At 38.0% G+C, this 21,364-nt stretch overlaps 1 protein-coding gene across 1 annotated transcript in view; it reads left to right on the plus strand.

Annotated features, from left to right (window-relative positions):
* The first annotated feature begins 2,177 nt into the window (after positions 1–2,177).
* The window catches only part of FGF14 (fibroblast growth factor 14), a 358,169-nt gene continuing 338,982 nt past the window's right edge, over positions 2,178–21,364 (plus strand). The window contains exon 1 of the mRNA XM_072135496.1: positions 2,178–3,088. Coding sequence (XP_071991597.1) covers positions 2,878–3,088 — 211 coding nt within the window. The 5' untranslated portion in view covers positions 2,178–2,877. The remainder of the gene's footprint in view (positions 3,089–21,364) is intronic.

Below are 21,364 nucleotides of genomic sequence, written 5' to 3' on the forward strand. Positions count from 1 at the left end.
AATCACATCTCAGCTTACAGAGGACAGGATGTAACACAGATCATTGGACAATAGCATCTTGCATCATACAAAATACTTAACTCCTGCCCTGCCAGGCAGGATTCACCACTGCAATACCCCTATGTCCTATCAGGACCATGTAGTGTAATGTGATTACATGCAGGTGGGACGTATTCGCAAACACTCCCTCGCCATTGCATCGGCGAGGGTGTTGCAAATGCGACACACGACGTGCGAGGTGTGGCTCCTGGAACCTGTAAAGTCATCAGGGGAGCAGAAGAAGAGACTTGGATCTTCTGCACATTCAAAGAACTCCGCTCTATCTTTAGACGCGCCGGATCCCAAAATTTAGGCTGCATTACAGAAAATAGAAAAACTATATAGGGATGAGGAAGACATGGGGAATATAGCTCTGGATCTACTAAGACAGTGATGGCAAACCTTTTGGAGACAGAGTGCCCAAGCTATAACCAAAATCCACTTATATGTTGTAAAGTGCCAACATGACAATTTAAGCAGTAACTTATTGATCCAGCTGTATCACAGGTTTTAATTGTGTTGGCATCCTGAGTTCACCAATACAATAGAAAGATGATGGAGACATTTGGACTGCAGCTTCCCTCCAGGGTCCCCTGAAGAGGAAGAATCAGGGGACCCAGAGCAGGAGCTCCAATGACAATCCATCTCTGTCCACACCTTCTCGCTTCTGTAGTCCTGGCAGCCAAGGATGTTGCTTTAAAATAGCGCTGAGCATGGCACATCCTTGGCAGTATTGGATTACAGGAGAAAGCCTTGAGTACTAGCTGGCAAACTCTGTGTTGGGGTGAAGGCCTGGGTGCCCACAGAAAGGGCTCTGAGGTTCGCCACCACTGTACTAAGATAAGTAAATTCTGGATGGTAGATTTCCTTCAAGCTGAATCAGTTTTCTACCTCTCAGACAATTAGATTAATACCCAACTTTCATAGTTCCAAACTGGCCTATGAAGCAAAAGTTTAGACAGGCTTATCACATGTCCTATTGTAACTCCTCTACTCTCACTAACCTGACACCATCTGTACTACGTTATTTTACGCTATTTTTAACCTGATACCTTCATTGAATAATATTACAGGCTAGTAACTTTTATAAGACCCTCTGATTGTAAACCCTTCTGAGCAGTAACTAGTGTCATTTAATTTACCGCTCTGCCATGTTTGATTTGTCTCTGATTTGTGCTGTGGAATTTGTCACTACATAAAAAATATTTGAATTATTATAATATAAGCATATGACATCGTAGGGATCAGCTATTTTGCCATGCAGTGTCCATACAGCAACTCTTTCTTATGGTCATCCTACAATCTAGAATATGTTATAGGTCATAGAAATTAAATATAATAAATAAATAAACAATGACTTTTTTTTTACTCTTTATAACTTTTTCAAAATTATTTGATATTAATACAATTTGACTTTTTCATGCCTTTTGATTTAGCTCAATTAAAAAGTGGTTCTGATGTATAGAATTAGATAAAATATTAATTGTCTGGAAAGTTACACTGTGTGTCACAGGAAAAAAAAAATAAGATGGATGCGCACACACATACACGCTAGTGTGGGGTTGTCATAGTTACTGAAGAAATTAATAAAACAATGCAAAACACTTTTTATATAACCAGGCGTGTGCAGAGGCGACCATACTAGTATCATCTAACAATACAGCTTGACTGATCTGCAAATCCCCTGTGCATGGGCTGCATACAGGCACAACATTACTCTGCATTGCTATTGTTTTTGCTCCATACATTAATATTCTATAGAAATTCAGGATTTTCAAGATTCTCTATGTTTCTGTGTCTGTGTTCTTCTTGTCTCTATAACCATCTGCCACATCTTGTATCTAAAAATAAAAATATTTGCATAGTGTTAAAACATTAAATAATAGCATGAAGTGTATTGCATGCCAGAGATAAATGGGAGGCGATACCTACAGTAACACAACGATATCACGTCAGCTTGCAAATGTTGTCATGAATATTACATTAACATTAGCGTAGCCTTATGATGTTTCAGAATTGCGTCTCATCATGAGAAAAAAAAATGTGTCTCTTGGTTGAGGTTCACATAAAGCTTTTAAGAAAAAAAAATGGGAAAAAAACCTCGCTCCAACTCCTCCTACTCTATCTGTGCCTGCAATTCAGAGCCAAGCACAGGGAGTGAAAGACAGGGAAATTTATTTCTAATGCACACCAGTGCTTGGAGCAGCAGGGAGAGTGAGAGCAGGGAAGAGATCTGTCTCTCTCTTTCCACCCACAGTAATCATCTATTAAGGAGATCTGGATTTACATCACTTCTGCTGGGTGACTGGGAACTGCACGTTAAATAAGATTGCAGAGATCACTGGGGATTGATGGTAATAATATTGACACTTGCAGAGGGGAGTTTATGCCATCATCATCATCATCATCTTTGTTCAGGCTTGGTTGGGTGATATTTGTTGTGCTTGGTGCTACAACTGCAGTCTTTCAGTAACATGTATCCTGCCTTGGCTTTGGATGCTCTACAGATCCACCCTTCCTTATAGCAATCAAGTGCTAGGCAATGGTTTTTACTTCGGGGATCGTACATGTCTCACTGCTCTAAGATTAGTTTTTTTGGCCTCTCTTGGGATTTCTTTAGCTTACTTTCATTTGGCTGCATGCTGGAAAGGAAAATTGCACACTTTGGTAACAGCCCAGTGTTGATGTAGTAATCATCATTAATCTTAACCTTATCTGAAAGCGGAAAAAAAAAAAAAGAAATAAGATACAGCCCAGCTCTCTAATTGAGGAGTCTCGAAAGAAATAAACCTTGCACGGAAATAAGACTGGGAGACGCTAGGAAAATAATCATTTTCTATGGTTAAATTGGTACCCTTGTTCTGGAGAACTGATCACAATCTCTTATTATTATGCAACAACAAGGATTTCTTCGTTCTCAGGGTGTCTAAGCTGCTGGATTGCTTTTCGCCCAAATCAATGTGGTTTCTTTGGAACATTTTCAGCAAAGGAACGCATATGCTGCAGTGTCTTTGTGGCAAGAGTCTTAAGAAAAACAAGAACCCAAGTGGTAAGCATGAAACAATCCACATTGCATGATTATCCCTTCATATCATCCTTCTGCTGCCTTCTGAGGAGCTCTAGATCCTTAATGAGATTAGAGAAGAAAATCATCTTGCCATGAGGCCGATGCAACGTTTCTGTCCTACTGTATACCTTAAGCACTTGTTTTTCTATCTAACTGGCTCAAAAAGATATGTGATTCGGGGCTGTTGTGCGTGTTCCTTTCCTCGAGGAGTGGCAACTTTGAGTGCTTTTTTTTTCTTAAGATTTCTTGGGTAAATATTGCAAATGCAGTTGACTTACATATATGCGCCTTTCAGAGGCAGCCGTGACTTGTAGTTGGTGATATACAGACTGACATTCTGCAATACTTTCAGATTAGCTTGCAAATATTCCAAACACGATCCACCTCTAAAAAAGTAGAAAAAAAAATCCAAAACAGTGGCAGGCTGTTACTCATTTCTGCCTCCTCATAATACCCTGAGAGCATGTAAGTTCCATTGAGATGTAATCACAGCCAAGTGAACACAATGTAAAGATTTCTTTCTTTATGTGACAAATACATACAAGATGTTATTTCCATGCAGCATCGTTGGCCCTTTTATGTGATGCAGTGAAAGCAGCCAGCACAGGGTTAATATTTGCAGTATACTGTGTAGGCTCCTTCCAGCAGGAGATTAACAGCATTTCTTAGTCCCATTCATTTTTCCGGACACCTTTTGTGAAGCACCTCGGGGCTTTATCCAATAAAATCATAAAGAGAAGCCGAGTATTATCAGGCTTATTTACACAAATGCTTGTTTTTATGGAAGGAATGGATGGCAGTGCTCCTGTATTTGGTATATTCCCATGGCCTGCGTTTATCTGCCGCGAGGACAGGGGCTTACATGATTATAATGAAACATTTTCTCTTCCATTCCTTTGGTCTTGCATGACCTGCAGTTCCTTTGGTTCTCAGTCCCATCAAGAGCAATGAATCCCTGGCTTGCCTCTGACGTTGGCACTGCAGTGTAGTAGATCATAGATTTTTTTTTTTTTTTTTGCAAATGTGACATCCCAACATCAACAAAGAGCAGAACCTGTAGGGTGACACTTTATGGGCTATGACAATATTTCTGTCTGCATGTTTCCCCACTACTTCAGGGTGTATGGAGTGATGCAAGGCTTTGCAGGGCTGGATTTTTCTAAGTGTGTGTTGTCATATCATTCTGCAGCAAAGAGTACTTCTTAGAATACCAAAGAGGTGGAATTATCCTGGCTGTCTGCTTGCAGGTCTGAGGGCCAACTCGTTGTTTTGTTACCCACTCTGGAGGGTACCAGTTCACAGAGGTCCTCAATTACTGCAGTGAGCTAGAAGAGGATAGATGTGTGCTTTACCTTGGCTCTTTTGAGAGAAGCAAGAAACATAGTCTCCAGTCATAGTCAGATTGACTGCATTGCCTGCTTTACATGTAGACAGTATTGGAGATGCATTAGAAAACAAAGAAGCACATTTCCTCTGGAGTATTTTCAACAGGCCCTGGGGGAACGCTACTGTTTTCAGTTACAAGTTCCTATGGTCCTATAGGTAAAATATTTAGACACTGATGGTATAATGTGACTTTGAGTTCATGTACAATGTGGGTCTAGACATTTACATAATCACATGATATCAATGTAAAGTAAAACTTCTCTCTACTCTCAATGTTGGCGCTCTATGTATGATCATGTAAAATAATGGAAAACCTTTGTATAGTATTACACGTGCATGTATATCCACCAGTACACTGCAGTAAGTGCAGTACATTTAGGAAGTCTCCACCAGCAGTGCACATCAGGCAGGATGGAGGGCTTTATTCCCAAGATACAGATCCTGAAAAGAATTTAATCAATTACCTTTGAGTCCAATGCAATCAATGTAACCCTTAATGCACAAATAAAGGATTCCAGTGAGAGACCTATTCTGTGAAGAGAGCTTCCAGGGGAACCCATTTGCTCTTGGAAAATGAGGTGGCTCAGTGGAAAGTTTCATTCATCATTTGTGACTTCATTAGCATTAATGTTACCACAGCTAGCTCTGTGTAGATATCATTAGATATAGCAACATCAACTATATATTACCTGGGTAAAGAGTGTTTTCCATTTTATATGTAAATGAACTCCAGTTGGCATTTAGCTGCTACTTTTCCCTTGTTAGGTCAGGTTGCTATTGAAGTTGCGATGCCTAAATCTTCTATAGCAAACAAGCTAACCATTGACCCTGCTCTCTTTAGTGACTCTTGTAGTGTTTTAGAATCAGCAGACTTTTTGATCTCATCCATGAACACAGATTGCTATTGAAGTCTTTACGTTTCACTTGTGTATTTAAAAAGTGAACTTTATACTTACTACTAATATAAAGTTACTGCACTTATTGCAAGTTCTGATACCATAGATTGAGATTTATACTGTTCACATAAGTCTAATATCACTATTAAGCGGATAACTTTTATGGAAGAGTAAAGAAGATACTGGCCCATATATATCATTGTGTCTGCGGCAGTTTACACCTAAAAAAAAGTATCTTTGGATCTTGCACATGTATTTATTAAGTGTTTGTGCCACTTTTGTCTCACGGTTGCACTTTGTACTTAAGAAAACTGTGAGCCTAAATGGACGAGGTAGTGCTTAGTCTGAGTTTGCAACACATTTGTTACAGAGCTGTGCCACAATTCTGCAGCATAAAGCAAAGTGCATAAACTGCACATTATTGAGGCAAAGTGCCTCAAAGGCAAAGGTAGTTTGTACCAAATTTGATATATCTGGGCTACTGTATGTAAGGAGATTCCTGATAAATACCACTCTTGTTACCCGAACTAAGAGTGTGTTGACTTATAAATTGTGCAGTGCTTACTCCACTTACCATCTAAATATTGATTATTAAATATTTGTTATACCATTAAACTTCAGTTTTGGAAATTTTCATTTTACGTAAATAAATGGTATCTGGAGTTTGGGATTTTAATGTTGGGTTATGTTGTTCTACATAGCAGTCTGTGTGAATGTTGTATATCTTGTACTGTAACTGATGCAGAACGTGCACCAGAAATCCTGAATCTGGCGCACTCTGCGCTTTACATAAATGTAAAGTGTTGTTTAGTTTGCACTGTTCTTGCTAAATGTGCCCCTATATGCAAATATTTCCATAGTGAAGCATATTATGGTAAGTTGACCACTAATAATGTATAATTTTGTGGATACTTGAAGATGCAGAGCCTAAAAATAACAACCATCCTTCCTTGTTTCCTTTATGATACCAATGTCTGTAGAGAGGGGCATATAGGTGTCACTTCAGTGCCAGAGCCCGGAAGCTCCTGCTTCTTTTTCACCCGCAATAATCCCACTTTATATGTATCCACAAATATGGTTTCTGTCTGCTACATCAGTTTCCCAGATCCACAAGATGAGATTTGCTATGTAATACATTACATCCCATGTAAGAATACTTTAATGCTCAGCAGCCAAAATTCTGGATATTTTGTCTAGTTTCAGGAAGTTTAATGAAATACATTGGCATATGGATGTATGTATCTGCTATTTTAGATTGACTCTTGCTTATTCGATCTCCTCTTGTCCCTTTGTTCCAAAAATACCCAGGTTTTGGAACAAATCAACCGATCTACGTTTCTATTCAATATGTATTTGTCCTGTGCTTGACCGTATCTTTACACGCCCTATATTGTGTATCCTTATGATATTATACTATGTCAGAAATAACATTCAGAGTAATACCTTCAAGTATATAATCACACATTCACATATTTGGTACTGGCTCTGCTGTCTTAAAAACATTTCAGTTCAAACGAGTATACGTGTCTGTATTTAGGTTTGTGAGCATGAATGTTTTATGTACATACTTACCTGCCAACATTTCCAAACAGAAATTCAACACAAAATAGGTCAGTACCCCGATATGCAGTAAGTTAGTGTTTCTAATTCTCTTTGTCTCCTCTTCTTTTCTCCCAAATTTACTTCATCTTGATAGAAACAAGCTGGGCTGATGAACAAGAATTTGTGCATCCTGTATCTATTTACAATACCTATATTTTTTTTTCTGTAGATACAGCTACAGCTATGATATACTTGTCTTTTAACTTAAATTTTTGCATCCTTTAATACATTGGCCCACTTTTACTAAGGGCCGTGCATCAGTTGTGTCAGACTTTGCAGGTTCTTTTCATTGCAAACTGCTTGCACAGGTTTTTAAGAAGTGTCTGAGACACAATTGTGGCTCACGTGAGATACAATTGTGGTACACGTGACAATATAGTATCAATATTTTAAGCTCTCTATAGTCATATAGGTGGTGCCAGGCCACTTGCTCCAGCCCAAGACCATGCAGCAGACAATATAGACCCTATTTAGAATAGTGCCATCACCCGATATGCTGATTAGGTACTCTACTACCATATGGGTTGACCTGAAATAGAGAAGACAGTCTGGTTCCACCCCCCTGATAAAAATAATAACATTGAATATTCAGGATAGGCATAGAGAAAAAATCCTTCTGAACCACAATTACTACTGCAACAACTATTTAAGGATGAACAGTATTGGAGTTGATGGATGTGGTCCTCTTTAAATGGGTTGTCCACAATTAAAGCAAGGGGAGTAAATGTAGAACAGTATGCCTCACTCCAAATAAAGTAAAAGTAAGCCAAGGGAGACCCTCTAGAGTGGTAAGGGTGACAAAAACATAACTTTTAATAAATAAAACAATATAAACAGTCTTTTTATCGTTTTATTTATTAATAGCTTTATTTTTTACCCTTGACTTACTTTTTCAATATACTTTCTGTCAATTTTGCAGTGTTTTCTAGATTTCTTCTATAAGAAGCTTTGTTGTTTACTTCCTGTGGATTAATGGTCCATTGTCATGTGATTTCACACAGGTGCATTATAAGACACAGCTCTGATTACTCTCTGTGATATAAGGAGCCATGCACCTGTGTGACATCACAGGACCATGGTCAACAGGAAGTATACAATGATGTTAGCTTAAGTGTTGATGCTAGCTGTGGAAGAATGGGAAAAGGGAGATTTTTCTTTACATAGGTGGTGGTTTTCTTAAATTTTATTGTACAAAAACATATAATAAAAGTATAAACATTTGTATAAACTTTATAAAAATTTGTAGCTACTGTTACAAAATGCTTATTTTCCCCAACATTTATGTATTTTGAAGAAACTAGTATTACAATACATATACAGTTTTAATAGGCCATTTCACAATTGACCTCTGCACCAGTATAGAGAATAAAGAAATGCCAAAGGTACAGAACATATCCATTGAGACTCGATTGTTAAATATGCCCACAGAGGATATGAGAACCATAACTAGAGTAGGATGAGCTAAGCAGATTTATTCAATACATATTTTTGAAAACTCTATGAATGACAACTATCTCTCTGTAACATGACAATGGGGCACATTTACTAAGACTGCACTAAAAGTGGTTTTGCCTGTGTAAAATGCAGGGTCCGCCCGATTCATGAAGAACGTGTGCCATGAATCTTGAATCTGGCGCTTCATGGACTGGCTGGCAGAGGGCACCAACTTGTTTGTGGTGCACCTTTACACATTTATGTCTGACTTTACATGATAAATCTGGCACACGGTCGGGATGAGCTCCTGGACACCCCCTAATTTGTGTTGCATGATACCAAACCGGTGCACGGCCCTTAGTAAATGTGGGCCAATGTGCCTCAGATCACTCACTAAACTCTTAGACCCAAAGAACATAGGCAGGCACATTAAAAAGGAACAAGTTCTAGTTTCCCAACAATTTTTACAGTGTTAAGCTCAATGGATCATCTTGCTCTATAACATGCTTCCTGTAGATGGTACACAGTGTCCTATCTGTTTACCTCCTCCTGCTGTAAAACATGAACCAATGGTAAACAATGTGTAATATGCCCAGCTCCTGCTGCTTTATAACATACTGGGGCAGATTTATCAAGCTGTCTGAAAGTCAGAATATTTCTAGTTTCCCATGGCAACCAATCACAGCTCCCCTTTAAAATATTCATGAGCACTGGTAAAATGAAAGCTGAGCTGTGATTGGTTGCCATGGGCAATTAGAAATATTCTGACTTTCAGACAGCTTGATAAATATGCCCCACTGTCTGTGTTATGGACTGCAATTTTACGGCAAGTCCCTTTTATGTATTATATGGACATGATGGATCATCCTGCTCTATAACATGCTGCCTGCAGATAGACACTATGTACAATTTGTCTCCCCCAGTTTTGATGTGTCCTAATAAGACGTTCCTCAGGACTTCTTTTATTATAACTGTATATGCCACAATCAAGGAAATATAGTTCCTAGGGTGTTTCTTATTAGGGAACACCCATTTCAGTAAAAGCATTCACCGCCGAATGTCCAGTATTTAAAAAGAATAAAACACTTCTATTTTAAGACGTCTCGTGCTGCCTAAATCATGTTCTCTTTGGCACATGCGAATGCTGGATATAAGGCTATCTATTCCGGCTGCCAGGTACTGATGCTAATTTAGGTTATTCCGCTCTTCTTACAGATTGCTGTGGCCCTGATCACAGCAAAGGCAAAGCTGCTAAGGGAAGCGGCTTATTCAGAAAATTGGACGTCACGATTACATGACTTTCTACTTTCTAATTAGCTTATGGCTACTCTTCCTGGTCTTCTGTGCAGCCTTGGGTGTTGTCAGACTGCTGAGTAATATGAAGAGGGAGTCAAAAAATACAAAGAAAAAATTGAGATCACAAAATTTCCAGCTACATGTATACATTACAATAGATGGGGTCCATAGAGTCTATACATGTTTGCCGCCAAGCTAGCACTTCCCATGGCCTATGTATTGCAAGTACACAAAAATCATGGTAACTAATGTCACGTACAGTATGTAATAGCACCTTGATTACCAAAAAGTCCTCCAGACATCCATTTTTTTTTCTCATTTCTATCTTTAGCAATAGTTATTCTATTCTATACCATGAAAAAGAACCATCTGGTTCGAAATGCATAGCTCTAGTCCAGTGTGACCATGACAAAAAATTGTTCTGTTGGTAACTTATTTCCCCAAGAACCAAAACTTCAGACATGCTAACATCCTACAAAACAGAACCTTCTCTCACCAAAAATCTGCTGTTGAGATATTTATGAGGCCCCCATGGATATGCGATAGTCACCTGGTCCCAAAGGATTTGATGGCATATTCTGCTCTGTCACATATGAAATGATAATTATAATATTAGAAACACAGAAATGTTTCCTTTTGGAGTCTACTCTGTAATACCAGACACAGCCCATGGACATAATAATAATACTCATGATCTTTATATAGCGCCATCATATTCTGTAACGCTTTACCATAGGGGACTTACACAAATAAATACTACATTACAGAGTACAAACAGTCATATGGATTCCTGATCTCATAATCCCCTGGAAGATAATGCAAATATAAATTGTAACATTATTTGTACCATGTTTAAGGCTGAAAAACCAAATGCCCCTAACAGTGACATCCTACACTATGAAATCTTTGGCCTGCCTGCACACAATTATCTGAAAGGAGAAAGTCTGAGCAGATGCAGCCTCCAACCCAGATATTCACTGACAGCTCTGAGAACTAGGATATCAGTCATAGGGGTGGGGGTTGTGGATAAGTTGTGTTCATCTGGCATTAGGAGTGCACTGAAGAATCCCTGTATGCTATATATATATATTGGATAGGAGTGATGCTGAGCTATTGTAGTATATAGCAAATGTTATTACTTCATATGCCCTTTTCCAGTCCAGATTACATAGAATCTTTATTTGGATGTAAAAATACATATTCAATGAGAGCAATACAATAAAATGGTATAGATTTCCCATCCCCCAGACATCAGTACCATCAGATTCACATTCACAGTAGTTTTAGTGATAACAAATTGGGGGAGAGATAACTGAAACTCTTATTATTTTTCTTCTTTTTATGTTTGGAATAAAACCTTAAAAATTCTGGAAATATTTCTTGTGGAAACACAAACTAGATGTACCATGCAAGGGGTTTTGTAAAAGCAAAATAAGCTATTGCAGAGCCAGAATGTGAAAATTGTTGCAGTCCATAAAAAGGCTGTTTCTATATAATGATAATAATAATAATAATATAAGGCTGGACAGATTTATGACTTGAATGAACCCTGAATAAAATTAGTAATTCTCACATCATGCTTCTAAGTTTTTAATATATTTATATATATGCTATGCAAACTCTGACACTCCCGCAGATAAGGAATGGAGAAGCAATACCTGTCCATCCAATCTTTTGCAAGAACGAGACCCGGTTGTTGGTCCACTCAAATCATGAGTACAGGCAGTCCCCTACTTAAGGACACCCGACTTACAGACAACCCATAGTTACAGACAGATCCCTCTGACCTCTGGTGAAGCTCTCTTGATGCTTTACTATAGTCCCAGGCTGCAATAATCAGCTGTACGGTGTCTGTAATGAAGCTTTTGTTGATAATCCTTGGTCTAATTACAGCAAAAAATGTTTAAACTCCAATTGTCACTGGGGCCAAAAATTTTTTTTGCAGCCTGGCACTATAGCAAAGCATCAAGAGAGCTTCATCAGAGGTCAGAGGGGTCTGTCTGTAACTATGGGTTGTCTGTAAGTCGGGTGTCCTTAAGTAGGGGATTGCCTGTACTGTTGGCCCTTTGAAAGCAAAGATAGGGCTGATGTGGCCCTTGCTGAAATTGAGTTTGACACCCCTGGTCTAAGGTAATGCTGTGTCACTTAGAAGCCACGTTAGTAAATGTGGCTCAATGTGTCAATACTCCATCAGAGTATTATTTACATGCACCCTCCATGGCATTATCGGTTAAGTAGCAGATTGCACCCTATGCATTTCTTAAGAGAAATATCCATTGTGCAAACTCCCTATAACAGGCTGATGACCTGAAACCTACACTTCAGCTTTATGTACAGGAAACTTAAGATTTTTTTATGCAGTGTTTTGGATTTTGTAAAATCTCATCTACCTAATGATTATGTAATGCAATGTTTTTTTTTTTTGGCTTCCAGTTCCATGATGAAATATCCTCAGCATATTTGCTATTAGTGAACATACACTAAAGGTATATTCACAAGATTTGTGACTGAAAATATTGAGAAACTTCATTTAAGAGATTTCCCAGCATTTGGGTCAATTTCTGTAATCCCTATCCAGCTAAACATTCACAAGTGTTTCTGCCATATATCTGCTGTCTAGAGAATAAATTGTGGGGGTATGGGGGATCCTATGTTTTGCCTCATATGCAGTGACCAGTATAATAAATAATGACTCTGTAGCTAAGGACTTGGTACAGGTTTTGCATGACGGCTTCAGGTTATTGTGACAATTTTCATGAATGATTACATGGTTTGCCACAACACTTGAGGGTAACATTAAGAGAACAGCACCAGGTGCTGATTTGAGTCGGTGTATCTATTGTGTGTCATATAGCTGTTTCTAATAAAGCCTAGACTGATGCTTACAGTAGATTATTTGGCATATAAGAGCGACATGAGTTAAGAATATTTATTAATTGCATGCGCCACAAGTGCCAAAGCCGAATAGCATTTAAACTACATAAAGTGACAATAGGGAATATAGTTAGCAACCATTTTGGCAGAACCTGTCAAGCTTATTTATAAGCACTTATTTCAATGTGTCAGTCCTCAATGTTGGGAGCACTTCTGTTATATGACAGAGTACTGTACTTATTGTAAGGGCTCATGCACATGGCATTGTGGTGCAGTGGGAATGCAACTATCATTTGGTGTATTTTACAACACATTGGTACATAGTGCCTCTAATAAAACATGAAAAAAACTTTTGTGCAAGGGTTTCATGTTTTACTCCTGTAAAAAAAAATAATTTATCCATTAGCAACATCCTGATATCAATGTAACATTGTGGTAAAACACATGGCATTTAAAGTGTGGATTAAGACATTAAGCCACGAGCCCTGTATAAATATTATAACCTGGTTATAGAATCAATGGATGATGCTTCATTTCTGCCTGCAATCTGCAGTTTCAGGACTTTTGGAGGACCTTTAAAGTTCCTGAAATGGTTCTTGAGTACATGTGTACTGAGAGCAGGAACAGATGGCTGATGGGCAATGACCCTCCTCAGTATATAATTTGGTTAGTTGTTTGAGTGGCCATGGGGCCCCTAGAAGGACTGGGCCCCGGGATACTGCTCAAACTGCATATATATTATTATCGACAAGTGGCTATGAACATGTGTAAGTCCACACCAAAAAAGAAAAGTATTTGCCAGTACATTAAACATGCAATCTATTGTCACTCAAAAACTTAACCAGTTTAACCAGCTCATGGCTGGGTTTCAACACTGGGGGTGCATTTTTAATGCAGTGAAATGTGGTAGTTTTATAGAAATTTCTTGGCAATTGCAGTAAAACAAGGGCGAAAGTACAAAGGAAAACACAGGCTAAGTGGATATATTACTAAATGTTGAAAACTCATGGGATTAATATCCGTTTATCTGACCACTTCCCTTAGGTTATCCCTCATAAGAAAGTGCCTGCTGTTCCATATGACTAATTAAAAGACTGAGCTGAATGTGTGTTGTCAATTCATACTTCCTGTTGCTTTGTTATGGAGATGTCTGTCTGATGCTATGTTAATGCACAGTTTTTATATCACTCTCAAATCTGCTTAATTCATGTGCTAAATGATGCTGCACATGACTGTATTAGATTGGAGCTATTGAAGCCCACCTGGAGAAGTTATAGTATTCACATATTCTCTTGATTTCATATAGGAGGAGAAAATGGCTTGAAGATATGATCAAACAATGTCACTTTCTGGTTTTCAGCGATTTACTAAAGAACCTTTAGTAGTCCAGTATACATTAAAATGGTAATTCTAAGGTCTCTCAAATCCATATTGGGTAATCTGCTGGTCCGTATAGAATACGAATTAGATGGAAATGACAGAACGCGGGTGGTTTTCTAAATGATGTAATTCCAGCTGGAATAATTGTGGGATGGCACAGAAGTGAGTTCTAAGAGGAAGTGCTTCAATGTTGTTGTTTTGTGGGAGATACAGGTGTTTTTAAGATCGGGATTAGTTCTCCTTTAGAACCTATTGGACAAATTCTTGTTCTGACTAAAAACCTTACATCACATTAACTAAGAGTTTCAGACAGTTTATAGACTAGTGGAATAAACTAAGCCAACTTGCATGAACTAAGCTTATTTAATATGAGATACAAAGTAAAACTAGACAACATTTATTGGCCAGCATCAGACACTTTAATAAATCTGGAAGAGCATAAGACTGTCCATCTAACTTTGAACCGTTTTACTTTTAGACACCAGTGATAAATGTGCACCATTGAGTAATCCTCACCTTGGAAGCCTAATTACACATCACACACTGATGAGACACTCAACATATTGCAGATCTTTTGTTTGTGGCCTGAGAACAGCTTGGATGTTACCTGTCCATACCAGAGGGTTACAGACATTTATAAACATAAAGACATATTCAGTGCAGAATTTTCTCTAAAGCTTAAAGGGAACCCATCAGCAGAAGTGGACCATATAAACCTCTACTAGTATGTTGTCAAGTCACGCAGCATCTTCAGGTACAAACTGGTTGTATAAAGTCATAATGGGGAGCTCAGTACTGAAACAGTGAACTGAAACACATGTGTTGTGTTTGTTGCCCTTCCATCAAGAACAATCCGTGACTGACTCGTCTGAAGTGTGGTGCATGAGGTCGATTGCAGCAAAGGGGCGATTGTGAGGCAGGAAGAGCCCAGCTTCAGTGCCCCGGCTCTAACAACCAAGATTGGAAAAGCTCTGGCCTTGAGAGTCTAATCCCTTAAGCACCACGGTCAAACATGGACTGTGGTCAGTGGAGTAACAAGGCTGTAGTGGGCCCAGTGCAAACTCATTTGCATAATTGCATAATTTTAAAAGCCTTTTTAAAAAAAAAAAAAAACAGAAACTAAAAGTAGAGCAACTTCTGCCATGGGGAAACGTATGTCAGTGTGCTTGGTTTACAATCCTGCATCCTGGTGGTAGATTACCCACTAAAAAATACTTACAAGTAGCCCTTAAATTATGTAAAGCACCTTGTTCACACCTGGATCATTGGCTCCTTGGTCTCTGGCTCTGGGGCCTCTGCCTCTTTAAATGGTGGAGGGGGCCAGCACAATACCTCAGGCAGATGCTGACCCCTCCACCTGTGGGCCTGGTAGCGGTCAAACCCCCTGTGATTTCAATTTTTATGCCCTCTTTACCTTTCTGCACCCCGCAGCAGTGAGGGACAGCCTGAACCTTTCTATTAGGCCATGCCAGAGATATGGCCTAATAGAAGGCTTGTCAGCAGCGGACAGTATAATGCACTGCACTACATAGGTTGTGCACTGCATTATAAAAGAGATTAACTGTTCTCCTTTGAGTGCCCCCTTGTTGGGCAAAGTAATAAAGTAAAAATTAGTTTATGCAAAAATTAAAACAAAAACAAAAATCACCGCCCCTTTAAAATAAAAAATAAAAAATCACACATAATTTGTACCTCCACACACGTACCAACCCAGCCTAAAAGTTAACAGTATTTATCCTGTAAATCAAAAAAAAATAAATAAAAAAAATAAAGGAAAAATTATGCCCAAATTAATATACAGGTACTGTTACCTTTTTTGTGATGGAGGATTTAATAAATATGAAACGCGATTTATAAAGCTTTTTGAAACCCCAAAGTGAACAAAAACTTTAAAAATTTCAAAAGTTATGTTGCTTGGAAAGCAAAGATGGAAAAGGTTTTATTTCATCAAAAGGATTTATTATACAAATGAAGGTCATTAAAAAAAACATATGAATTTGTTATTGCAGTATGTGTAGTGGCCCAGGGGTAGGGGTGGGTTGAGATTTAATTTAATCAAAGAAAAATCATACACTTGAAAACAATTTTACTGTTTAAATATAGGTTTTATAAGAAGTATCCTATATATTGTTGCATGGAAAATGCAAAGTCTATAAAAAATGAAAGTCTATAATACAAAAAAACAACCTTTCATCCTGAAAAAACAAGACCCCATACAGCAAGAGGAAAATTTAAAAGTTATAGCTGGTAGAAGGCATTGACGAAAAAAAACTGAAAAATTGCTTGGGCTTTAACGTGGAAAGCAGTTGCAGAGATAAGGGGTTAAAATGATCATTTAAGGGCAGAAAAGGACGTACTATCCATTCATCACCAACAAGCTGCAAACAACTTTATGTGTTTTGTAAATGATCTATAATTGATGGTATATTAATCTATAAATGTTTGCAGAGTGTTTTTAACATTCCATCTTCCGAACATCAGGCCATGTACCTGAGACAAAACACTGGAATGGTTCTGTATTTGGCTTGGGAGAGTCTTAAAGTGATGAATTATTTATGTCTCAAAATGAGAAATAACGGATGTTATAGGAATATAGGGCAGAACTCATGGAGAAGTGCGTACTACCTTAAAATGTTTAATGCAGATGTTGGGAATTGTGAAGTGCAGTAGCATTTTACAAGATCACAGGATGACCTAGATTTTTGGGTTTGAAATCATATGTAAATCCTCCTGAAGATAAGTGTTGCTACTCAGAGTATCTACCTCTTCTACAGAGCTGAGAAAACCTTAAAATAGGTATTTATGCTTGCATCTGCTCGCAAATGAGGATTTCAATGCCTGTGAATTATGTCCTAGAGAAGAAAGCGCTTACTGTGAAAGTCACCGACTGATAACAGAGAATTCAGTTCTTCTCTGCTCTGTCTTTGGATTACACTATATTATTGATTTTGACCAGGGGTCAACATAATAGTCTATTCTCCGGCACACCTGCCCTCTAAAAAAATCTACATTGTTAAAAGGGTTTATAACTCTCTGACCCAGCTGTGTAAACTTTTTACAGACCCTCCACTGCGGCCAGTCACTCGGGATAGAATTTTGACATCGAATTTTATTTTAATAAAATCGAGAGCATCTTTAATTGTTTTAGGTGACCTTTAATAACATCCTGCTTCCATAAAGATAATCATATGAATATTCCTTTCATGAATTAATTGTGATACAGTTACATTTGCTATATAGCTTTAAAATTGCTACCGGTATTTATATAGTAAAGACACAAATACACATGAAGCAGTGCTGAGTTTGTCATTTGGTACAACACATTGGGGCACATTTACTAAGTGTCCGCACACCACATTTTCGTGGGTTTCCCCGGCTTTTTCCGTTTTGCGCCGCATTTAACTGGGGTTTTTGGCGCACGAATTGGATTTTGGCTCAAACGTGAAGTTTTTCATGCGACACAAATCGGGGGCGTCGCCGTCTGACAACCAGACTGATTTGGACTAAGCGCGTCATATAACATTCAAAATTGTGTCGCAAGCCATGCACTTACATGCAGCGGGAAGAAGATGGTGAACTCTGGCGGACCCCAGCTGGGAAGCGACACATGCAGGAAATTGGCACGATCTTAGTGAATTGCGGCAGCTCCGAATCCTCATCGGACAACCCAACTCAGGGATCGTGATGGGACAGGTAAGTAAATGTGCCTCATTGTCATTGAAGCCAAGAGAATACATGGCATTAATGCATTTAAATGTAATGTGATGTATGGAACTGTAGAGTGCTCTAACCCCTAGTAGAGCTTATTCTTTAGTATTGGTACAGTACTGTATGAAGAAGTGTCCCTGGTGTATCATGCTTGATTTTGATGGTGGATTTTTCTTAAACATTCTAATTATGACTTTTTATAAATAAAATTATTTATACTACAGTATTATTATACTAGTTCTTCTGTGATGTGAAGCCAGATGAGTTGTTATTTTGAATCCCTTACTGTAACAAAATGTCCTATCACAGACAATTACCAATTTTCATTTGGCCTATATTTGTTAAATACAACAGACATGTGAATGCAATTTTATTAGTATATTTTTTGAATGAGCAATATAAGGAGATTAATACATGGAGAAGACAAAGCTACGATAAAGGATTTCAAGAAAAGCCAATGTACACAGTTTTGTTATCTTATTGTAGGCCACTTGTATGGGGTTATTGGCTTTTGTTTGTTATAATAATGCATGCCTTACAGTACAATATGATTATGAGAAATTAAAAATGTTTTGTACAGTAGTTCTGAGCTTTATCCATGTAAGAATTTGGTGACCTTCTAGTGCATCGGGCATATCTGTTTAGAGCAGACCCAGGCACTGACATCTCTAGGGCCACATCCAACCCTCTAACTATCTCTGAATGGCTCGGGGAGATTGTTGAAAAATCTGAACTCCCCTTCCCATCATTAAATAATGATGCAATTAGGCCCCCCTTATTTTAATTGAATCATTGCAATGTTTACTTTTATGTAGGTATAGGTAATATACTAACATATAGTATATAGGCATTGGGTAAAACTGAGTTAAGAATATTAGCCTCTAAAACCTTTCCAAATTTCCATGTGGCCCCATGAGAAAATTAATTGCCCAACCCTTGTTCATAGAAATGCATTAGGACAGCACCTATTATAAATGAGCATGCGCCATGTTACTAATATCTTCATTTGGGTTTCTGTTGTTCTGCTCTAATATACTCAGCATTTAAAAATTATGGACACCCGAGTTTTTAAAAAGTTGACTATTTAGGGGCTTATTTGTCTTCTTTTTAGATGTTACTCATTTGCCATGTGGGCATATTTTATCTAAAAATTGGAACGCTCCATGTTGGGCTGTGTAGATTTTTTATTCTGTTGTAGAAATCTGGAAGACATTCCAATGTATAGAGAAAAATCCCAGCACACAGAATCACGTATGCATACTTTATTTTTCATTCAAATGGTACAACATTGATTTAGTAGGATGCATTTTGGCTCGGCCTGCTATATCAATCTTGCTGTACCATTTGAATGAGGAATAAAGTACTCTGACGGGATTCTTTGTGCCAGGATTTCTCCCTATATGTGAAACTTTTGTCTTGTGCTGACCCCCTGAGCACCACTGGGTAGTGAGCCATCCAAAATTTTGTGCTAGACTTTCCAATGTACATTTTCCACAGAAGATTCTGACAATTTCTAGGCATACAGTAACATGCATGGTCTTTTGACTCTGGTTGTAAAAATGCCTGTACTGTGTAGTATATATTTTGTGTGTTGCCCATTGTACACAGTTTTAAATATATCAGGAAACTGATATATAAAATATATCAGAATGCCTAAACTGAAGCCACAAGGGGCATTTATTGGTGTACTTGGTGTGCACAAAGCCTTAGGCATCCACACAGGATGACATTTTTCTTTTGCTATTAATCCTAATAGTTCCGATATCTTATCACTCTAATGTGTTGGTGTCCTTACATCTCCGACAGTGTAAGTTGGGTTAATGACCTTTATGTAGATCATGTTCCATAACTAGAATCTGATTTCATGAAATGTGTCTGTTGGACACAGTCTCATCTCTCTTTTTCGGTCTATTGTGCCAAAATGTCTTTCCGTAACCACATTCTTTATCAGATTGTATCCAAGAGGATGTGAGTAATTTACTTCTCTTTATTTAAGGCTGAGTAAAGCGGAGAACAAATATCCGACCTTAACAGTTCACAGTACAGTATCATAAAACACCTGGAAGAGATCTGCTGGCTGGAATCATTGTTCTGGAAAAATATTACATTTTGATGTAAAAAACCAGGCAGCTGAAACTAGGTAACCAGTCCTCCTGGCACATGAAGCCCTTCACGCAGGATATCCATTATTTATTACTAGCACCACACACTTTATTGCAATCAATTTCCTGGATACTTAATTGGACTAAAGTGCATTAAAAATGACTTGTCTCAATTTTAGTGTATGTTTAGAGGTTTAACTAGTTATAACATAATCACAATGTGCAGGCTTAACTGTCTCATTTCTTTATAATGTATAATGAATAATTTTTATTATGTGGAACATTTTGACCCACTTATCCATTAATATTTTTTTTGACTACTTGAAAAACCAAATGAGACCCATTCCTGGAATATCTAGGAATAGTAGATTTTCTGTTATCTGGGATTGTCACAGAAGGCAGCCAATGTATTGTACATGGCCACTTACATCTCTACGAATGCTAAATAAATGAATTGTACATGTGAATGATGCTCTTATATATATTTTCATAGGGAAAAATAAAACTCTTCTCACCTCTCTCCTAAACTGAAATTTGCTCTGAAACCTCACCTTAATGGGGCACATCTACTTACACAGTCAATCGAGTTCACTAAAAGTGCACTGTCCGTCTATTATGCTGTGTGCAGCGATTCCCTAAGATCGTACCCAGAAACCATGAATGTGTTGCTTCCCCGCTCAGGTCCGACAGGGTTCACCATTTTTTTTTTTGGAGCACCTAAAAATGTCCTATAAATGATAACATTGTAAACGTCATCAAAAGTCACAAAAAACGAAATCTTCCAAAGCTCCATACACCAAAGTATAAAAAAGTTATTAGCGCCAGAAGATGGCAAAATCCCATTATAAAACCCAAACACATTTGGTCTCCCCGTAATCGTACCGACCCAAAGAATAAAGTAGACATGTCATTTTGGGCATACAGTGAAATCCGTAAAAAAAATCCAAGCCCACAAGAATACAGCGCGATTATGTTTTTTTCACCAATTTCACTGCATTTGGAATTTTTTTTCCCACTTCCCAGTACATGGCATGGAATATTAAATGCCACCATTTTGAAGTGTAATTTGTTATGCAGAAAATAAGCCATAACACAGCTCTGTAAATAGAAAAATAAAAAAGTTTGGAGTTTTGAAGGTTTGGAGTGAAAACGTAGGGGTTAACATAGGCCATGCAACACAATTTAAAAGTTAAATACAAAGCTTAGTCCGAATCAGTTGGACCATCTGATGGCACGCCCCCTAATTTATGTTGCATGGAAGCCAGTGCAGCTGCGCCACAAAAGGGTCGCGTGCGACACAATCACAATACACACACTTCTTAAATACCTGTGCAAGCCGTTTGATGTAGCTAGGTTTATGTATGGCCCATGTAAACAGAGTTGACTTTTGTGTTGTAATGAATTATATGGTTTAAAGATGTCGTGTTTTAAGCATTCTGTACTTCCTTCTTTGTATTAGAAATGAAACACTGTAGCAATATTGCTTTATATTGTTCAACTGCCATGGTAGCAATACCAAATATTGTTTCAAAAGGTTTTTATAAAACCTACACAACCATCTGTGAGTCTTACAAAAAGCT

The sequence above is a fragment of the Engystomops pustulosus genome, chromosome 2 (assembly GCF_040894005.1).
Source record: "Engystomops pustulosus chromosome 2, aEngPut4.maternal, whole genome shotgun sequence".
NCBI classification, from domain to species: Eukaryota; Metazoa; Chordata; class Amphibia; order Anura; family Leptodactylidae; genus Engystomops; species Engystomops pustulosus.